General features: G+C 49.6%; 7 protein-coding genes across 7 annotated transcripts; all 7 read right to left on the bottom strand.

Annotated features, from left to right (window-relative positions):
- Nucleotides 1–490: 490 nt before the first annotated feature.
- pmcB (putative calcium-translocating P-type ATPase(PMCA-type)) lies at nucleotides 491–4,555 on the bottom strand (the record flags this gene model as incomplete). The annotated part of the gene is made up of 6 exons (XM_039070216.1): nucleotides 491–1,274; nucleotides 1,340–2,762; nucleotides 2,820–2,965; nucleotides 3,021–3,451; nucleotides 3,504–4,394; nucleotides 4,475–4,555. 6 exons carry the CDS (start codon nucleotides 4,553–4,555, stop codon nucleotides 491–493), a joined length of 3,756 nt encoding a protein of 1,251 aa, XP_038931461.1.
- Nucleotides 4,556–6,617: 2,062 nt separating this feature from the next.
- On the bottom strand, nucleotides 6,618–8,504 carry LCP9604111_2708 (uncharacterized protein; the record flags this gene model as incomplete). Its single annotated transcript, XM_039070215.1, has 1 exon — nucleotides 6,618–8,504. One exon carries the CDS (start codon nucleotides 8,502–8,504, stop codon nucleotides 6,618–6,620), a length of 1,887 nt encoding a protein of 628 aa, XP_038931460.1.
- Nucleotides 8,505–9,968: 1,464 nt separating this feature from the next.
- Nucleotides 9,969–11,094, bottom strand: eb1 (microtubule-binding protein BIM1; the record flags this gene model as incomplete). The annotated part of the gene is made up of 6 exons (XM_039070214.1): nucleotides 9,969–10,031; nucleotides 10,095–10,567; nucleotides 10,630–10,707; nucleotides 10,801–10,835; nucleotides 10,934–11,005; nucleotides 11,081–11,094. 6 exons carry the CDS (start codon nucleotides 11,092–11,094, stop codon nucleotides 9,969–9,971), a joined length of 735 nt encoding a protein of 244 aa, XP_038931459.1.
- Nucleotides 11,095–12,079: 985 nt separating this feature from the next.
- LCP9604111_2706 (F-box/WD repeat-containing protein) lies at nucleotides 12,080–14,292 on the bottom strand (the record flags this gene model as incomplete). The annotated part of the gene is made up of 3 exons (XM_039070213.1): nucleotides 12,080–13,061; nucleotides 13,112–13,454; nucleotides 13,518–14,292. The coding sequence occupies 3 exons, from the start codon at nucleotides 14,290–14,292 to the stop codon at nucleotides 12,080–12,082; spliced, it is 2,100 nt and encodes a 699-aa protein (XP_038931458.1).
- Nucleotides 14,293–15,105: 813 nt separating this feature from the next.
- LCP9604111_2705 (NAD(P)-dependent alcohol dehydrogenase) lies at nucleotides 15,106–16,411 on the bottom strand (the record flags this gene model as incomplete). Its single annotated transcript, XM_039070212.1, has 5 exons — nucleotides 15,106–15,983; nucleotides 16,039–16,080; nucleotides 16,137–16,196; nucleotides 16,245–16,272; nucleotides 16,337–16,411. The coding sequence occupies 5 exons, from the start codon at nucleotides 16,409–16,411 to the stop codon at nucleotides 15,106–15,108; spliced, it is 1,083 nt and encodes a 360-aa protein (XP_038931457.1).
- A 732-nt stretch (nucleotides 16,412–17,143) lies between these two features.
- LCP9604111_2704 (uncharacterized protein) lies at nucleotides 17,144–18,444 on the bottom strand (the record flags this gene model as incomplete). The annotated part of the gene is made up of 4 exons (XM_039070211.1): nucleotides 17,144–17,386; nucleotides 17,461–17,719; nucleotides 17,786–18,251; nucleotides 18,315–18,444. 4 exons carry the CDS (start codon nucleotides 18,442–18,444, stop codon nucleotides 17,144–17,146), a joined length of 1,098 nt encoding a protein of 365 aa, XP_038931456.1.
- Nucleotides 18,445–19,010: 566 nt separating this feature from the next.
- LCP9604111_2703 (dihydrodipicolinate synthase family protein) lies at nucleotides 19,011–20,018 on the bottom strand (the record flags this gene model as incomplete). Its single annotated transcript, XM_039070210.1, has 1 exon — nucleotides 19,011–20,018. The coding sequence occupies one exon, from the start codon at nucleotides 20,016–20,018 to the stop codon at nucleotides 19,011–19,013; it is 1,008 nt and encodes a 335-aa protein (XP_038931455.1).
- Between the last annotated feature and the right edge of the window lie 111 nt (nucleotides 20,019–20,129).

The following is a 20,129-nucleotide window of genomic DNA, read 5'->3' as shown; positions in this document are numbered from 1 at the left end:
GTGAAGAGGGATAGGCAGAAACAGGGTAGTTACCCAATTAGGAATGTGCATCTGAAAAGTCAGGCGGGGGTTAAATAAATCTTCAATATATATTGGGAGAGTGCTAAGATATGATACTAGGATACTGGGTAGAATTGCATGTATCATATATTCTAGGTACAACCCATATTGGGGTACAGCATAGAATTGGACCCAAGACCCAAAGTGGGCTGGGCTGGGCTGGGTTGGGTCGTGGGTTGTGCCGAAGTCTAGTTACTTCGTATTTAGGTAGGCTTATAGAAGGAATAGTTTTGGGATTACGTACTAGGATCTAGCGAGAAATACGTCTTATACTTAGGGGTACGGGAGCCCATGATCGTATTTAGATACTCTCGTTGAATAAGATATATAGACACATCTTCTATCAAACCCAGTGTTTTTTTGTACAAATAACACAATAAAATATCAAACAGCCAGCCCAACGCTAATAACACAAACGCTAAAATGACAGCTAAGGAGACGTAGTAATCGTGATAGGGGGAATGACGACAGGAGTAGGCGTGGCCAGACGCTCAGGAGAGGGCTTTTGCGTGTTCAGTTGTAGTCTCTCAGGAGCTTCTTCAGGATCAGTAGACTTTGGTTTCAACTCGAGTTCATCTTCTGACTTCCGCTTGTTGAAAATACGGCGAGTGAAACGCTTCACAGGCCTAAAGAAAGACCTGATGCCTCGACCGATTACCTTGCACCCCTTGGAAAGCGGGCGCAAAACAACAGCCATACCGCCAACAACGGCATTGAAAACAAGCCCGAAATAGTAGTCTGGGATAAGTCGGAGCACGATAGCCCAGGGCAAGCAGGCAATAGAACAGATCAAACACACGCCCCAGAGGGTGCCGTTCAAGCGAGTCACGTTGAATGCCTGGCCGCCCACGAAGACGATCATGACCTGGCCACCGATCATGATGGCGTTGATTCCTAAGAACCAGTAATTGCGGAACATGCCTTCGAAGATATTGAACTTGTTGTCGAGGCGGCGATTGTTGAATTCGTTGAAGATCTGCATCCACACGAACGTGTTGAACACCACGGTCGAGAGTTGTTTCGCGCGCATCTCGGGCTCGGAGCTGAGATGGGCGTTGAGGAGCTTTTCGCCTGCGAAATAAAGCATGAATGTGATGGCTAGCTGGTATACTGCTTGGCCAAGAATCATCTTCCACATGGTCATTGTGAAAAGGGAGGCGTGTTTGGAGACAGGCTTGCGGTCGAGAATCTTTTCAGTCGGGGCATCCGTGGCTCTGATTTTCCAAAACATTAGCGAGAGGTCCAGGGGAAATATAAGAGGAAAAACACGACAACTTACAAGGCGAGAGCGGCGAATGTGTCCATGATCAGGTTCACCCAGAGCAGCTGCACAGCTGTCAAAACACTGGTGTTCTCGCTGCTGTACACAGATGACACAAAAGTGAGGATCACGGCCGTGATATTGACCGTGACCTGGAATTGCAAAAACTTGGCAACGGCGTCATTAACAGCTCGTCCCCAAGCGATCGCTGTGATGATGGACTTGAAATTATCATCCAGGAGAATAATCGAACTCGCCTCCTTCGCGACCTCAGTACCAGCAATACCCATGGAGAAGCCGACATCTGCAGTCCGCAAAGCCGGTCCGTCGTTGGTACCATCACCTGTCACGGCGACCGTTTCACCGAGGGCCTTGAGACGTTCGACCAAGATTCGCTTGTCTTCGGGGGATGATCGTGCCAGCACTTGCAGGCGCGGAACCACTTCATCCATCTCCTCGTTTGTGAGTTGGCGGAACTTGGGACCTTCCATGACCAATCCATCTTCCGTCTTGATTCCGCAAGAAGTTGCAATAGCAGTGGCAGTGGCAACGTTGTCACCAGTCACCATCTTGACCTGGACGCCTGCCGAGTGACATTTGCGAATGGCCGATGGGACTTCGGGGCGAAGAGGGTCTTGGATACCTACAACTCCAACCCAAGTCATATCATGGAAGAAATCCTCGAAGTTTGCTGAAGGATCCTCAGAATGTTTGGCTTCGATCGGTGGCCAGCTTGCGAAGTCCTTGTAGACTATGCCAATCGTTCGAAGAGACTTGTGGGCATAATTGTCGATGATCTCCAGAAGGTTTTTCTTTTGTTCGTCAGAAAGCTGCTCCACATCGGGTCTCTCTTTGGAAATATCAATGTTGACAATTTCTGCGGTGCAGACGCCGACCATCAACTCGGACGCTCCCTTGACAAGCAGTCGGTAGCCAGCTCCAGGAACACGGTAAACAACACCCATGCACTTCCTGTCGGAGTCGAAAGGAATCAATTGGGTGATCTCAGCGGAGCCACGCTCCGAGACAAGATCCATGCCCATATAATCCCTAGCCAACTGAAGCATCGCAACCTCGGTCTTACTACCGACAAAATCGATGGAGCCGTCCTTTTCCCGTTCAAACGCAGTTGAGTTCAAAGCGATGCTCTTGATAATCAAATCTTTGATGGGAGCTGATAGTTTCTGGGAGATGGCCGAAGTAGTCATTGAACCTTCCACATCTTCATCTTCGGTTCTCTGGCTGAAGTTTTGGTTCGAGCCCCAGGTTCCGGCCACAACGGTCATTTTGTTCTGTGTCAATGTGCCTGTTTTATCAGAGCAGATGACCGTGGCGTTTCCCATTGTCTCGCATGCGCGAAGGACGCGGACTAGGTTGTTCTCCTTGACCATACGGGTAGTAGCGAAGGCCAAAGCCAGCGTTACTGCTAGTGGGAGACCCTCTAGCGAAGAACATGGATGTCAGCAGGGCTCAGATGATTGTAGACATCAGCACTTACCTGGAATAGCGACAACAATAACCGTGACAGCAACAATAAGAATATCCACAAACTCTTTGCCTTTCACAGCACCGTTCCTTTCCGGGTGATTGGGCAGATCGGCTACAAAGCGGAATAGCAAAACAAAGAACAGAATACCAGCAGCTCTGTCTCACCATCAGTAACCTGTACAACAAAAGGGAAGTATGAAAGTCAACTCACGCTGTACCCAAATACCCAATCCAATCCGCCAACTTACCCAGCTTGACTTGAAGCGGCGTTGGGTCATTAGGAGTCTGCAGCGACAACAAGATCCGTCCGTAGGTAGAATAGGGTCCAACACTGGTGACAACATAAGTTCCCAACCCTTCAAGGACCTTGCTACCGGAGATCAGAAACGGGTCGAGTTTCTTGGTTGCCTTGCCGTCGACAATTTGCTGCCAGACTTCATGGCCAGGGGTCTTCTTCATTTGATCCGACTCGCCGGTGGCGGAAGACTCATCGCACTTCACCCCGTAGCCTGAAACTAGAATTCCATCTGCTGGGATGGAATCGCCTGCCTCGAGATGGAGGATATCGCCGACCATAATATCGTAGATTGAAACCATGTCGGGTTTGCCTGAGCGGGTGACTTGAACTTGACGGTCATCGTTCTGTTGGCATGTTAGCTGTGCTCAGTTTCTGGATTGATAGGGGAAGACCTGCCCGTTTATTGAGCTTGGCAAATTGTCTCTCTTTTTGCCAATCGTTCGCAGCTGTAACGATTGTAACAATCAAGATTGCTACACAGATGGCGACTCCTTCCACCCACTGGACGCCTGTGCCTTCCGACACGGTCTCGTATATCCCCAGGGATAGCGAGACCACGGCGGCAATGGTCAATAATATAATAATTTTGTCATTATATGCAGCCCAAAATAATTTCAGGAACCCGGTCGATTTCCGAGCAGGTAGTTTGTTCTGACTGAAGACACGAATGCGGTCTTCGAATGGTGAACCATGACCAGATGACACCGGCGCCGGCGCCGAGGTGACAGGTTTTGATGGAGATTTTTCTGTAGCTGTGTGTTGCGCTGAAGGTGCCACATCCTGGAACTCGACATTGCCCTCCAGACACCCTTCATCAATTGACAAACCGGCCTTGAGATCTGTTCGCAGACCCCGCTCCAGACCTTGTAAGCCACCAAGAGCATGGAATGCAGCCAAGGACTTTGGGTTCTGCATTTTGTTCAGTTGACCCGGGGAGAACGCAAACCGATTATCCTCCACCTGGAAATCGGCTTCATTCCTCGGGTCCGGTTTCAAAGCATCCGACAGCGAGACATCGTCGTAGACATCTTTGGAAGTATGGGTCGGGTCTACCTCGGAGTTCGCCCGCGAACGAACTACGGTATCTGCTGAAGAAGCGAATGAATCCGCCCGCGGACGCAATGTATCGCCATCGATCGACTGTGACAGTCGATGCGAGGCATTTTGAACCATCAGCCGAGCTGGGTCTGGTGGGTTCCACGCCATATCTGGTGAGACAGGAGAAGTCGGGCTGTGATTTAGATCTGTAGGACCCGACCATGCAGAAGAGGCTGTAGACATAGATCGCTGGAAGAGAAAGAAAATAAAACAATTAGCGACAAATTTCCAGATGTTTATAGAATGATGAAATAGCTTGAGTGGCCTACCTCTCTGCCTGAAAAGTCCGTCACTATAACAGGACTCAATAGCGAGCCCTGATAGGAGGGGTCATTGTTTGAAGAAGACATCGCACGGAGTTGATTCCGAAAAGGATATGCGAATTAAATGTAAAAGCGGCTCATGAAGATGTTCATGTAATACGATCTGATATCAAGAAATGTCTCGTGTGCCGCCGGGGTTGCGAGACCTTGTTATCTCTTCCCCTCTCAACGGGGCTGTGTATTCCAAGGATGAATGCCCAGAGACGCCGAGGTTTTCGTCAATTTTCCGCTGGCAATTCGCGACGAGCGTTGTCGAGATGCCAAGTATAAGAGGGAATATTTTATTATCCACCTCAGAAGATTGGAGCGATCCAGAAAACGCAAAATAATATAGACTCTTGAAGTGGTGCCAGGTTGTGCCACTTATTACCCCGTACGGCACTGACACAGCCCCCTTCGGAGGTTGCAAGCGGTTATCTTGATCACGGAGCTCCGTGTATGATGTAGCGGCAGTGTCAGGTTATAGGGGAGGGCGAAGCTCATAGGCATCCATACCTGAAAAGATGAAGAATATAAGCGCTGGGCTTCTTTCCTGTAACTATGCCACAATTCTTCATATCCATGCTACGTGAATGGCGAAACGATGGGATCAGCAGCCGTCGAATAGCGTTACGCCAAGCGCAGGTATCCAATGCGAGGGCGTTGCGCACTCATTGTGGATAGGCCAACAGCTGCTGCGCCTCGGAGATGACCCAATCATTTGGCACATTCTCACCCCGATATATTGGCATTATTGTTTGGCCGTGAGCGCAAGTAAGGAGGCAAAGACGAGTCTCTTGGCGTCATGGTGTCTGTTCTAGGTTGCTGGAGATGGGGTAGGTGTCCACTTGATGAGCGGCTAGACTGTGCGCATCATGAATACGCGGCGCCGCTGTCAGAACCTATCAAGCACACGAGAGAAATGATTATTATTTACTTTCGCAACTCATTACCTAGGTAGTAATTTGTTGAGGTTTCTAGGTGAAAGGGGCGGACAGGGATAGCTTTCGTGGAGTATTGTGGCGGTGCTTAAAATATGTATGTGGCGATCGCCTCATACTGTGGCTGGAGGCTCATGAGCTCTATGACCCGGGAGGCAAGAAATAACTTGGTAAGGGCAGTGCGATAGGTGGCATTCATAATGGGCAGACTCACATCAAGAAAGGGGCTACTCCGAGGCTCTTGAGTAGCTAGGCAGAAGCAGTACAGCCCGATTTTGGTCTCAGGAGTCAGGACGCGTATGTGCGAATTCAGTTGAGCAAAGACAATATCCTAAGCCTCATCTGACACAAATGCTGAGCAGTACCTGCGGCTGCTTTCAAATGTATGTCATCAAAGTTCGACCTTCGATTTAATGCTTGAAATTGTTTTCTTTGGAAGTACGGCTCGTTTTTGCGACGCCGAGGAATAATCTCGTTCAACTCATCAAGCATATGGTAATATCTAATCCAACTGCAGTAGCTAGTCTCAGACAACAACAAGATGGACGTCTGACATGTCAGATGATGCAGTCCTTGATATTGGTCTTGCCACGTGGTCAGCATGCATCGTTGGCCATACAGTGGAATCCGTGCCCCAAGGCAAGGTGTTACACTTGTGTCAGTTACATGTAGTGACCAGTCCAAGACTGATTCCTCTTGGCAGAAGCTATCTATACGTATGGAGAATGCGTGACGTTTCATGTGCGAAGCTCGATGACTTTAGATTATCTTGATTATCCGAGCTGATAGTGTTTAGGTCTTGATTCATACATGTATCATACTAAGACGAAGTAATATATCCACAATGATGCAAATGTCAGAGGTAAGTGAGAAAATAATGAAGAGAAACGAATTCGAACAAGAAGAAAGAGAAATAGATGAATAGAAGAAGAAGAAAGAAAATAAAGATGGGGGGTATCAATAGTGAAAAAGAGAATATAACGACAAAATCACAATCAAAGACAGTAGATGCGCTTTTACAGCAGCATAAAGAAGTAGATCAGTAAATAATAACAATAAAAAGGTACGATCGGGGACAAGCCCCGGAGTCCAATGTCACAGAAGGCCTGCGACCCCACCCATCACTTCATTTCCGTCATTTCACATGTCCCATATCGCAACATTGACAGTTACTGATCAATGACCTCAGTAAAGCGACTGCTTCGACTCCCGTCGAAACTATGAAGACTGCGGCCGAGCCCATCCGGCCGCGGCGGCAGGAACGGCACTGCACTCTGGGGTTGTGCAACGGGGTGAGCCGGTGTCACAGTGATCGGAGTGGAAACGTTGACCGTATTAGAGACTGGGAGGTGCGGAAGTTTGGGCCGTGTCGGCGGGGTGTGTTCCTCGACCTCGCGGGTGTAGTTTGAGTCCAGGGGCACGCCATATGGCGAGGTTGGTGGAGGAGCATAGAAGGAGGGTGATCCACTTGGCCCGGTTGCTGGTGAGGGAGTAGGGAAGCCTGGTGCAGTGGGAGAATCGCCGTCTACTCCGCCCCCATATCCGTCTCCACCATGTGTGAAGACGGGAGGAAGCTTTCTACCGGAAATCTTTTGGAACCCACGCTCGCTGGAGCCAGAGTCGACAGTGCTTCCAGAGCGCGTTGTTGCCGTCGACTGGCGCCAGCGCTTTATGAATGCGGGGGCGAGGTATCTGGCCGTGAAGAGCGGATCATTGCTTTCGCGCCGCTCGACCATTTCTCTAGACCCAGCACCGGCCCCTACCCCAGCCGCAGCCCCAGCCCCAGCCGCAGCTGCTGCGTCTCCTAACATATTGGGGCGTCCCGCTTTACCCACAAGAAATCCTCGGCGGCGGAGGTAGTAAAATAAAAGAAAAAGAATGAGAGCGAGACCGGCAACTGATCCTACTACACCACCCACAATTTTAGGTGTGTCGGGATTGCTTGTCGAATCCTGCCCTAAAGCGTGCGTTTCGCTTGAAGTTGGCGCGGTTCCTGTGCCAGTTGCTGAGCCGGTTGACCCAGAGCCTCCATATACACCTGATGAAGAGGTTGTCTGGCTTGTGCTGGAAGCCGAGCTCGTCGAGGAGCCGGCGCTGGAACTGAAGCTGGAGCTGGAGTCGGTGCCGGAGCTGGAGTTGATGCTGGAGCTGGAGACGGAACTAGAACTGGCGCTGGAACTAGCGCTTGAACTGGCGCTGGAAACAGAGCCGGAACTGAAACTGAAACTGGAAGCGGAAGCGGAAGCGGAAGTAGAAATGTAAATGGAAGTGGAGTTGGAGCTGGAGCTGAAAGTTGAGCTAGAGCCGGAGCCGGAGGAGCCTGAATATGACCAATAATTGTGCGCCTGGGGTGATGTTGTCGTAACAGAAGGTGTAGAGCTAGAAGAGGTGAGGAGGCGAGTCGAAGTCCCTGTAAGCGAACTGGTGGTTGTGGCTGAGGCAGATGCTAATGATGATGTAAGTTGACTTGTGCAGTTTGTGGCGGTCAACGATGTTTGAGTGGAGTTCGAGAAGCTTGAAAGCGACGTTGCAGATAGTAGTGCCGATGTCGGCTGGGTAGGAGCAGGCGTCGGTGAGGTTAACCCTAAATCTATAGAGGCACTCGCACTCGCACTCGCAGTCAAACTTGGACTCGCAGTCGTACTTGCAATCACGCTCACAGTCGAGCTATCCGAGCTCGATAGAGTGTCAGTGGCGTAAATAGAACCCGATATCGTCGTCGGAAAGTAACTAGTAGTCGAATGAAAAGGGGTTTGTGAGCTAGCATCGACTATCTGCAATACAGTACTGATACTAGTCGGGTCGGCGGAGGTCGACTCGTCCCGCTTTTCAAATATTGAGTCAGATTCGTCCATGTCATGCTCAAGACACATAGAGTTTTTCGAGTCGCAATCTTCATCCGCGGGGATATCCGATGCGGGGATGATGGGGGTTTGAAAGGAATCATCCTCCAGTAAATCAGAGCCTGCATCCTGTCCATGAAGCTCTGCTTCTAGGCGGCGCCTGGCGCTAATTAGATTGCCGATGCGCGAGTGACGGAAATGACCATGAGACATGTTGACAGTTTTCCATACACGTCGTCAATTGTCAATCACATGCAAGTATCAAGCAAGACCGAAGACGTATGATCCTCACAGAGGTTGAGATTCGCAGTATTGCGAAGAACGGGACCGATAAGGTTTGAGTAAACGAAAGAAAAACACGTGCTAGCGTGCGCAAAGTTGGGGTAGAAAGATTGATAGATCGTCCCGAGAAAAGAATGACCCGGCTGACAGTATGAATGAATGGATGTTGGCAAAGCGTAGCCAAGCGATGTGTGGATCAACAAGAAAAGCGCAGTATGGACAGCAGGTCAATGATCTCGCGATATATGGCGCACAGTTACGTGGAGGGAATGGCAATCGAACAGACGACTAGGCGGAGTTAGTATGGGATGGATTCAATTGAGGCCCCACGCCATGTAAGCAAGCCAGACCGAAGACGACCAACACATACCTGGAGTAAACGAGTGACGAGAAGAGTGGAATAAAAAGCAAGAGCGCAGTCTCACGTCCTAATCCATTGTGTTTTGGATATCTGGTGAAACCAGAGCAATATAGAGTGTTTAATATGCCGCGAGAGTAAGCAGATGCAAATCGACAGCTCTGAGGGGCACACTGGCACGATCTTCGTCGAGAGGAATGAATATACACGAAATGGCAAGCAAAAAAAGACCCAAAAGTAAAACACACACAACAAGAAAGAGAAGCGAAACGGGAAGATGAAGGAAAAGACCCAGACTGGACCAAACAATCCCCTATCGAGGCCTAGTCTAGGCGACCCGTGTTAGTGACGAACTAGGCTCGGAGGCCGACAGATCCTTTCTTCTTTTTATTTTCTTCCCTTGAAATTCGGGGAATAGTATCTGCAATTGACTTCTGACGATCTTTTTTTTTTATAAAACGAAGAAAACAAACCCCAAGAGCAGAAAAAAAAACAAAAGCCAGGTCGCTCTCCACGCAGGTACCGCCAGGTACCGCGGGAGTCGACGAATAAAAAGTGACGAGGCCCCGATGAGCTTCTGACCAAGGGCACTAGGCTGTTCTGGGATTAGCCTACCATGCAGGTTTAATTATCATCGGCTTGGCCATCGAATGGTTGTATACATAGGCAAGGGACAAGGGCGACGTGCGTCAGTGAAGAGATTATATCTTTGTATAAATGTCTCTTGGTCGATTCAATCTTTCGAGGAAAAATAATGTGCCATGGTGTACGGAGTAACTACGGAGGCACACACTATATGGAGCACTTACGTTGTGCTAACGGACAATCATTCGCCGATCCCATTCTCCATAAACCTATTTTAAGCCTAGGTGTCAGACCACTCCGTGAAAAAATGGGATGTATGCATTTGACTCCATATCTACGCGCTCAGCTCGTCTTATTTGACACCCGCAATGGAAGGAAGACAAGAAAGAATAGAAGGGGGGGTATTTAGTAACGGGCTTTCCTCCTCACGGGCCTAGAACACATTTTTTCGCTTAGAAAGTCTCGAGCTCGTCGGCTGGAATCTCCTCTCCTTCGGCAGGGATCTCGAAACCGTCCTAATGGGGGGCGCACAGGCGTCAGTTGGGGGAATCCTCAGGGAATAGGTCAAGGGAACGGACCTCGGTCGAGTATAGAATGCCCTGGATGTGCTTAACAAGCGTGTCTTCTTCCTTTTCAAGCTCCGGGTCGGCTTCAATGGCGCTCTGGAGCAGCAGCTCAATATCGCGTAGCTTGGCGAAGTAGAAGTCGCGCTCCTTCTCTAGTCCTGCGATCGCTTCCTTCTGTGTGGAGATCTCCTGTTGCAGGGCAGCGGTGGCCGCTCCACTGGGCGCGGCCACTCGGGGACGGACGGCGCCCGTTGTTGGGGTCACCCCACGGCGTGCGCTGCTTGCAGACGGGGCGCGCGAAGCGGGGGCGGCACCAACGGCGCCGGAAGCCTTACGCCGGCCGACGGAGTCGTATTCACCACCGGGATAGTGCTGGTCCCAGTATTTCTTAACCCACTGGAGGAACTCCAGGTTGTCCTGCATGCGGCACTTCGTGAGGGACTGAACGGGAATGGGCTTGTTGACCTGGTGTCGGGCGAAGACGTCTGGATGATTGGATATGTTAAAAGGGGGATCGTTGGCCGATTTGGAATCCGCCTTCACATACTCTGAAGAATCTTGAAATTCTGAAGGTAGGCATATTCAGTGTTCACGTTGAATTTGACCCGGGACATGGGAACATCCACTGAACAAAGAGAGAAACCAGTCAGTATGTATCCCGCAACTCAGTACGGGCCCGTTTCTCTCGACTATTGCGCCGGTCGTATTGATTACATACTGAAAATCGAATCGAAGACCTGGCAGAGGGCAGCACTATAGAGGAAGATAGGAGGTCAGCCCAGCTGATCCATACAAAAGAGATCGCCCCGCGGGCCTTTTGAAAGTCGGGGAGAATCTCGATCAAACCATACCCAGTTCCACATTGCTCAATCTTGGTAAGGTTCAGCTGCAGCAGGTTATTAAGCCATGCGAGCAGTTCCTGTCTGAATCATAAAGCGATCGGCGTCAGTAAGGCCATATCGGTCGCGAGATGGCGGGGAATAGGAGAAAAGTCGAACCTGGATTCACCCATGATGGTGGGGTAGAATAATAATCAATCGAAACACTAAAGGAGAAAATAAGACTGGGATAAGCGCTAAGCGGGAAAAGAGCTGGATGAAGATATGACACGCGAGACCAGGACTTCTTGTCAGTCTACGCTCGTGTGGTTGATGGGAAACAGCGGAGGGATTGTTTTGATGCTAAATCCCACGGATCACACTGGCGCTAGCCCACTTTTTCTGGCGAATCATAGCTGGATTAGTTAAGCACTTACTGATGCCTGAGGTGTCTACTTGTACCTGAGCTCTCACATCGTAGCCTAAGATATTACCTCGGTGCATGAAACTATTATATCGTCAAGTGAGGCACAACTCCATTACAACAGGTCAAATTTCATATATCATATCACCCACCATGCTGTCGCTCAGTGTATCGAGTTATCACCTCTACTTAACCACTGACCGCCGTTTCTACCGTCTTCCCCGCCGCCATATTTGACCGGCAGAAACGGTCGATCTATTGATCTTGTAGCTGCCTTGTCGCCTCAGGCGGGTAGCCGCCTCTTTTGACTTTCTGTCAAATCTTTAAACAGAACCTTGGAATGTGTACAGCTTCATAATATTTATCGTACTCCGTAGCATGTGTGATGTCTTCCACGAGTGACAGCGACCCACTACAATTTAACCGATAAATTAAGAATAAAGCGAATATACAATGAGTCCGAGTATACGAATAATAACTGTAATAATGGTTCGATATATATAGATGATTGAGTGGTATACTAAATATATAATTTTGCACCAGTTCATATGCGTATAACAAAGAACAAGAATTCATTCTGCCAATATTCCAGGCCCTGATCCAATTTGTATCCAAGACGGAAAACCTCATATCCAACTCCCATAATCCTAGCAATGTATAATGATAATGACAATGACAATGACCAAACAAACCCACAAAGGGAAAGAAGCAGCGCTGAAAAGGGGGCATGCGGTATATAAACAAATGCAAATAGATCACTCCTCTAACAGGTCGATCCCGTCTATGCCATATCCAAAGTCCATAATGACAGCCCGGGAGTCCTGGCTCGTCGCAACAATGCGTCTATAATCGGACTGTACGCTCAACATCCAGCTTGTAGTCCAGCCAGGGAAGTCGATGGACATATTACCCGTATCACGGTCGAACACCTTGACGCTCATGTCATAGCTACCGCTAATGATGCGCTTATTGGCGCTGTCGAGATGCAGAGATCGAATGAGACCTGAATGCCCGTGCAGCTCATTGACGAGCTCGCCCGTGTTAGCATCGAATTGATAGATTATGCGGTCGTTGCCGCCAGTGAGGATGGTCCGGCCATCGTCACTGAATTCGACACACGCGAGGCCACGGTCTTTGCTGGTGAACTCCTTGACACATTGGCCTGAGATCACGTTCCACATCTTGGCAACACCGTCACCGCTGGCTGACACGATAAGGTCACCGCGGAGCTGCACAGCATTCACTGGTCCTTCGTGACCGTTGAGTTGCCTCAAAAGCGCACCGGTGTTTCGATCCCAGACACAGATGGTAGTATCCTTGGAGCATGATACGATGTACCGGTCATCAAAGCACACATCAAGCACACCGGCTTGATGACCGGAAAGACGACGAATTGGTCGGTAGTCGTCCTTGACGTCATACATGATACAGGTAAAGTCAGAAGACCCTGTGACCATGATCTCTTCGTCAAACTGCAGGCACAGGATTGATGCGCTGTGGTATATCGATTCTTTCTCTAATGGTGTTGTAATTGCCGCTATTTCGTCCGGCGTGGGCCACGGCGGGGTAATAGTCATAAAGGGGGCCTTTCCCGTGGCCTGGAAAGTTGGATTGTTCACTGGACCATCACGGAAAGTTCGAGCCGCTGGTGGCCCAATAATCTTCTTGCATGACCACGGATAGTGCGCGTCCCATACACGAACTGTCCGGTCACGGGAGCCAGTAATGATTTTGTTCCTATAATCTTGTCAGCAGTGCACGGCATCAACATAATAACGTTAACTTACTCGTCAAATTGGGAACAATAAACGCTGTCCTCGTGACCTTGAAGATAAATGGCTGCAGCCTTGCCATCCTTCCAGCGCTGATCGAGAGCGCGCCGAACAAGGAACTTCTTCTTCCAGTCCTGATTCGGGATTGACTTCCCTAATCCAGATGACAGCTTCACCTTGGAGGCCGTCTCACTTAATGGCCGACGGCCATATGCATTGCGGAATACATGCCTCCAAACATGGGAAGAGGATGCACGACACCAGGCGCGGGAGACGAGCTCTGCGTCCATGAGGGAATCAGGATCCAAATATGAAAAAATGTGTGATGTAATCTCAGCCGGAAGTAGAGCCACGGGATCTGAGAAAAAAAAAGAGAAGTTAACAAAACATGCGCGTTGCCCATCAGAGTGTTCATCCTTACCGAGTCGCGTCATGGCCAGCAACTCGCTGTCTGACGTATCCGATCGATCGCCCAAGTCAATACAAATACCGCTCTCCGAGTCCTGGGGAACTCTCAAATCAAGCATTTTGTTCTCTAATTCCGCTTTTCGCGCAGCCTCCATCTGCTCATTTTGAGCTGCGGCTGCGGCACGCGCCGCTGCACCTGCAGACATGTGATTCGGCAGAACTGGAGGTGCCTGCCCACGGCCCGGGATGGGGGCAGGGATAGAGGCAGTGGGTGCATAGAAACTGTGCAGGGCAGACACACTATTCAAAGAAGGGCGTCTATTGACGCTATATCCCTGGTGCCAAAGTGTTTTTGTTGACCGGAGATCCCAGCTACCGGAAGCCATGCGCTTGTGATTCGCATGGTTCGAACTATGGTGGTAGTAACGGTTTTCATCGTTATCAACCAATTTAGTGTCCTCGGTGAGAGGAGTTGTTTGCTTGGAAGGCTTGCGAAGACTGACGGACAGGCGATGGCCGAGAGCGACCAAACCATCCACAGGATGCTTCAAACTCGAAAAGCTCTTGGCGCCACGGCGTCGCGGAGCCACGTTCGGGAACGGGTCTATCTCTTCCACGACCGATGTGTGGTCATCCTGGCAGATTTCCGTCAAGCGTGGCTCATCCCATGTGTCCAAAGTCATCTCCTTTGACGTCGGGATAGCATGACCTGCAGTGCGTGGGCGCGAACGAAACGACAACGAAGAGCGTCGCTTTGCGGAGGTGGCGTTGGTCTCTCGTGGCGACATGACTGAGGTTGTTGGTGTGCCGAGGGCGAATTAAACAGGAATTGGATGAATATGAACGCAATATATGACGGCGAATGTTAAGACAAAGAATGTCGACGCTTTTGTCTATTTTATCGGGTATCGACCGATGTGATGCTTGGTCTTGGGGGGTTTCTGTGAGATAAGTCTAACAAAGTATGTATATCAACGACCATTCGCAAAACTCCAAGGACCCAAGAGAATGAAAAAGAGAGATTAATGAATGAACTATACAGAGACAAACAATAGGAAAAAAAGACGACGCAAGGAGAAGATAAAAAGGGCGGAAGAATTCCAGAAAGCAGAACGGATGGGCCTGGGTCAGGCGGTGAATGAATTAGGGAGTGATTGGTTCGACCACCGAGTTCTCCTAAGAGTCGCTAGTACTGGGATTCAAAGTATGGTTGGCTATAAGGATTAAGTACCGAATACCTTGGGAGTACTCGCCCCCGCAAGGCTCAGACTTTTTTAGGAGTCGGGAGGCAAATCCTGGGGGGAAAACAGCCGGACGGAAAATGCGGAGTAACTGTGACTTGGATCGCCACGATAAATCTACTGCGGATCCAAGTACCGACTACACTCTCACGGTGGCAATTATTAGGCTTTCGAAGGAAAATCCGAGACAATGATGATGACAGGCTCTGATAGGCCGATATTGGAAGAACAATTGACTTCAATCTATTCAGATAAACACCCCTAAACCCCCTAACCCCCCCAGCCCTCTACCACCTCCTGGATTTTGTATGTTGACACCGACTATATACATAATTCTTAATACTAAACATCATATCTCCTTTATCCAAAGATCTTCTCATATCCGGTCAAAGTGAACCGATAGTGAACATCACCCTTCTTCATGCGCAGCATGGCCTCCTTGAGTCCTTCCTCTCCAATGGGGATCTCTTCCACCCAACCCTTAAGACCCTTATCCGCAGCCAGCTGCAACATCTCAAGCATCTCCCGACGGCTACCCAGGTGGCTGGCACCAATGAGAACACCGTTAGAGATTAGGTTCTGGGCCTTAATGACCTGACCCTCCTCCTCAGGAAGACCAACACTGATCCAGCGCCCATGAACGTCCATCATAGACAGATAGCGCGCAAGATCGAAGCCCTCCGAGGAGTTAGCGCAGTTGATAATCAAATCAAACGAGTACAGGTGATCCTTCTCCCATCCCTCCTCCGCAGTAGCAATGTAACCGTCAGCACCGAGCTTGCGAGCGTCCGCTTCCTTGGCGCGAGAGCGCGAAATAGCCCACGTCTCCGCACCCAGCGCCTTGGCAAACATGACTCCGAAGTGACCGATGCCACCCAATCCAACAATTCCAACCTTCTTGCCAGGCCCAGCACCGTTGCGCACCAAGGGCGAGTACGCCGTCAAACCGGCGCACAGCATCGGAGCCACTTTGTTAGTCTCCAGTGCGTCCGGGATCGGGAACACCCAGTGCTCGTGTGTCCGCACGTGCGATGAGTATCCGCCCTGGCTAACGACGCCACTGTCGGCCCACTTCGAACCGTAGGTGTCCATAGGCTCAACCTGGCAGTATGTCTCGTTGTCGTTGAGGCACTGCTTGCACTTGCCGCAAGAGTAGGACTGCGCGCCGACTCCAACGCGCTCACCTTCCTTAATCAGAGTGACCTTGGGTCCGACACGGATTGCGCGACCGACGATTTCTAGGATGGTTATTAGCACGAGACAGTAGCCCTTTTTTGCTTTTTGAATACGTACCGTGACCCACGCACAGAGGGAACTTTTGTTCACCCCATCCTCCTAGAGGAATACATTAGTCGGTGTTTCTGCTTGGTATTCCAACGGGATTACCATACCGCTGATAGTGTGCACATCACTTCCACATATGCCACAGGCCTCAATCTTAATGTCGACGTCTATACTCGGTTAGAAGCAAGCATAATGGTACCGACAGCCTAACTCACCATAGTCGCCGAAAGGCTTCAGCTTGAACTATTCAGCGTAATAAATCCAGATAAGCGTATATCCTAACCAGAACACAGAAAAGAGCACATACGTAGCGCTTGTGGAACTGGGTGAAGCTGTTAGGTCCATCGACCTGGAAGCCCTCAGCTTCTTCGGGGTAAGGCATTGTGATAAGAATGAGTGATTGGTCTGAAGAATAGAACACGGACCAAAAAGTAAGAAAAGAAAAATAGAAACAAGAAGACAAGCGGGGTGAGGGGGATGTATATCTACAAGCGGGGATCGCACAACGTGCCCTATTCATCCCACGCGGGATATGCTACGTATTGTTACAATCTAGCTGCTTCTCTCCAGTCGGACAATGTCCCGTGGACCCGCTCCGAGAAAATTGACAACGGAGAAGATTCAGAGTGATCGGAGCGGAGGACTCGGAGGTGGCTGTCGCCCGAGAGGCCAACACGCTAAACAGAACGGAGGTGGTCCGGGCAGCGTGGGGTGGTTGTTCTATTTAGTGGGGTAAGATCCGCTACGTAGCCGATAACGTTAATACCAAGTGGTTTTTCCACCTATGAGCATGCCAGGAGAAATTATATGCCGGTTTGGCCTTATCGATAAGGGGTGATATAGGGCTTTGGCTTAGGGCTTGGGCCTTTTACATGGGTTTGGTCTGTCAGGGGCAAGTATGTAGATCTGCAAGACTTCTTCATTTGGTAAAGCCTACATTATAGTTTGCAGAGGGGTGTGGCACTCAATCAGCCCTAGCAAAGTCGACGTAGACAGAGAATTTCCCCAAATAAAGATCGGATGCCCTCAGATAGCCATATAAATGAGCCTTTCAAAGCTATACTGGGACAGCGGAGCTAAATGATGGTTTCCATATAGCTATAATTTCGTGTTCTTAGAGCTGAGCGATACTGGTGCGATAATGGTCAAGAGGCCACGCCCAACGAAGCAGTGAGTGCATCATATCGTAGTACTTCTTCTTGTCAATCTGACCCATGTAAGAATCCAAGGTGAATGATTTGACCTCGGTGAATTCTTTAAAATTCAAGACCGGGGTAAATTGAACCTGAAATCTACCATCAAAGTAGGCGTATAGTACACGGGCGCAGCATCTTTGGTCAAACACTATGATCATGGTCTATATCGCTCGCAATATATCAGTATGAAATTCTTTCGGCACAAGGCATGGGGTTAGGAAGGACCTGAACGTACCGGGAAAACTTCACTGAATCTATGAACACCCTTTGACTCAAGTGCGTTGACGAGCGATTCCAATTCACGGAACATGCCTCTCAAACCCCAGCTAATTAAGGCTATGAGCTCAGCAGCCGAGGGGCGATCGTAACCGCACGAGGTTACATCCACCAGAGCCCATGCATGCGACTTGTATGGGTGATCTATCTCCATTGATCTTGTGATATTGATTCCGTGTATTTTGTCTGGGAGATCGAGGCCGTATAGTCTTTGGAACCTGGATAAAATTGATCAGCCTGAATAATACAAATGTCACATCCCCCAATATCAATGTATCACTCACCAGTAGACTGACCAGTCATCTGTCTCGTAATTGAGGATATCCAGGTCGAAAGTATTCGCAATCACCATCTCATGATCATTATCTGCCTCCTTCTCGCTTTTATCGTGACTTTCATCACTTGGTTTGCGATTCTCGTCACCGCTCTCTTCACTCTTGTCGCCATCTTGCTCACTCTCATCATATTTTTTGTAGTTCATACTTTCCCCTTCTTTTGCCTTGTCACTGTGTATTTCCTCGATATCGCTTTCCTTCCTATGATCCGATTCGTCCTTTCCATCGCTCACCTTGTCGCCTCCAGTGCTATCAAGGTGCCCCGACTCATGAACAGTAGGATCATCATAATTATCTTCTTCTTCGCCTCCATCCAGCTCGTATGGCCACAATTCCGGAATGCTGCAGTCCTGATAGTCCATGAAAACACGTCGAAGTAGATAGTCTGCACGGTAAGTCCCTTTGCCGTAGTTGCCTTTTTGAGATAGAAACCAGTCCCAGCTTGGATCTGCACATATCTTCTCTATCCTAGGTGTACCTCTTCGTGGCATGAAATAATGCGTAACCGAAGGCGAAGTTATCCCAGAAGCAATGTCTAGATGATTGAGATCAATTCGCAGAAGCTGTAGATTCCGCTGGGGGATGGAGGAGGTTGTTACTTTCTTCATGGAGACAAGCATTTGTTCAAGTCTTTCCCATCTCAGGAAAAAGCACCAAAATTGGGGGGTTGTATTTACAGGGGTATCGCCCATTTTGGTAGTTTGTCCGAGGCAGAGATGTTGAACAATAAGGATATATGGCAGGATCATGAGGAGAAACCTGGTGCTAGTAATTATAATAAGTAGATTGTATGTTTACCTAGGATCATATCTAGTTGGTTGAGAAGAACAACTTATATAGGATTGTAAGACTGATTTAATGTACTAAGCCCCAACCAAAAGCTCGTCCGTTTCCTTAAATACCAGGCTGAACTGTCCCAGTGGACGTACTCCGCCGTGGAATTAAGAGTAAAGTATATTTTCATGAACTATGCCAGTTTGGGAAATCAGATAAACTTGAATGATGCAGGGCTTTGTAATGTCGAAGCGCCTCAGGCCACGATAACTATTTGCCTCTACAATATAAGCAACCAACGTTGGAAAATATGGCAACAAAAGAGATGTCATGAAACTTGATATATGCATTGGAATTATTTTACTAGACTTTAGATGAAGCTCCTTGCGATTTCCCAAGATTATGCCACATCGGGCAAGCTCAATTCAACATCCATAGCAGGCTTGATCTTATCGGCAACAGCCTGGTACTGGGCATCAGTAAGACGGCTGAGAGGTCGGCGAGGGAACCCGCCGTAACCGTAGTATGACTGGATAGCACCCTTGGTACCAGGAATAGCAGCCTTTGTGAGAACCCAGTCGGCAGCACTGAGTTGCTGCTGGGCCTCGATGGCCTCTGTGAGACGGCCCTCGGACCAAAGAGTGAAGATGCGGACACACAGGCGGGGAAGGACGTTCGCGCCACCGGCAAGAATGGCAGAGCCGCCAGAGACGAGGGTCTGCAGACTGAAATCGGCGATACCGCCGAAGGCAACGTATGGGTGCTTGGCGTTTGGCTTGGAGACTGTTGCGGTACGCTGGGCCGGAGCCAAGGGGGAGGGAGGGGTGATGGCGCCGAGAGCGGTAGCGACACGAGTCAGCTTGCCGGTATTGGCACAGGTGAACTTGGTGCCGACGATGTTAGGGTGTTCGGAGATACGGATGATGAGGTCGGAGTCCATGTCAATGCCAGCGACGGCACCGGGGTAGTTGTACAGGATAATAGGAACAGGGGAGCCGTCAGCAACAGCTGTGAAGTATTCGTACAGAGTTTCATCATTGCCGACTGCGGTGCGGTAGTAGCTAGGAGGCACGATCAGAACGTACTCGCCGCCAGACTCCGCAACCTCCTTGCACAGGTCGATGGTTCCGCGGATGCTGTTCTCGCTGGCGCCGGCGATGACGGGCACGTTGGTGAAACCAGCTTCATCGAGAGCAGACCGGGTCTCCCGATTGACGGTCTTGCGCTCTTCGCGGCTGAGATGCACAGCCTCACCGTTTGAGCCCATGGTGACCAGGCCGACTAGGCCAGCCTTGGCTAGACGAACAGCGTGACGGCGAATAGAGGGGATATCGAGATCTTCGGTCTGGGCATCGAAGAAGGTCATTGTCGGCGCGTAAACGCCGGGGCGGAGTGGGGTGGGAGACATGATTCTGAGATTATTGGATTTTGGTTGATGTTGATGTTGTTGATATTAGAGAAATGACCTAACTGATCTACTTGGGACTTGAGGGGTATATAGCAATGAAAACATCATTGG

Source organism: Penicillium roqueforti (genome assembly GCF_015533775.1).
Source record: "Penicillium roqueforti strain LCP96 04111 chromosome Unknown scaffold_03, whole genome shotgun sequence".
Lineage (NCBI taxonomy): Eukaryota > Fungi > Ascomycota > Eurotiomycetes > Eurotiales > Aspergillaceae > Penicillium > Penicillium roqueforti.
This window is presented reverse-complemented; position numbering and strand designations above follow the sequence as displayed.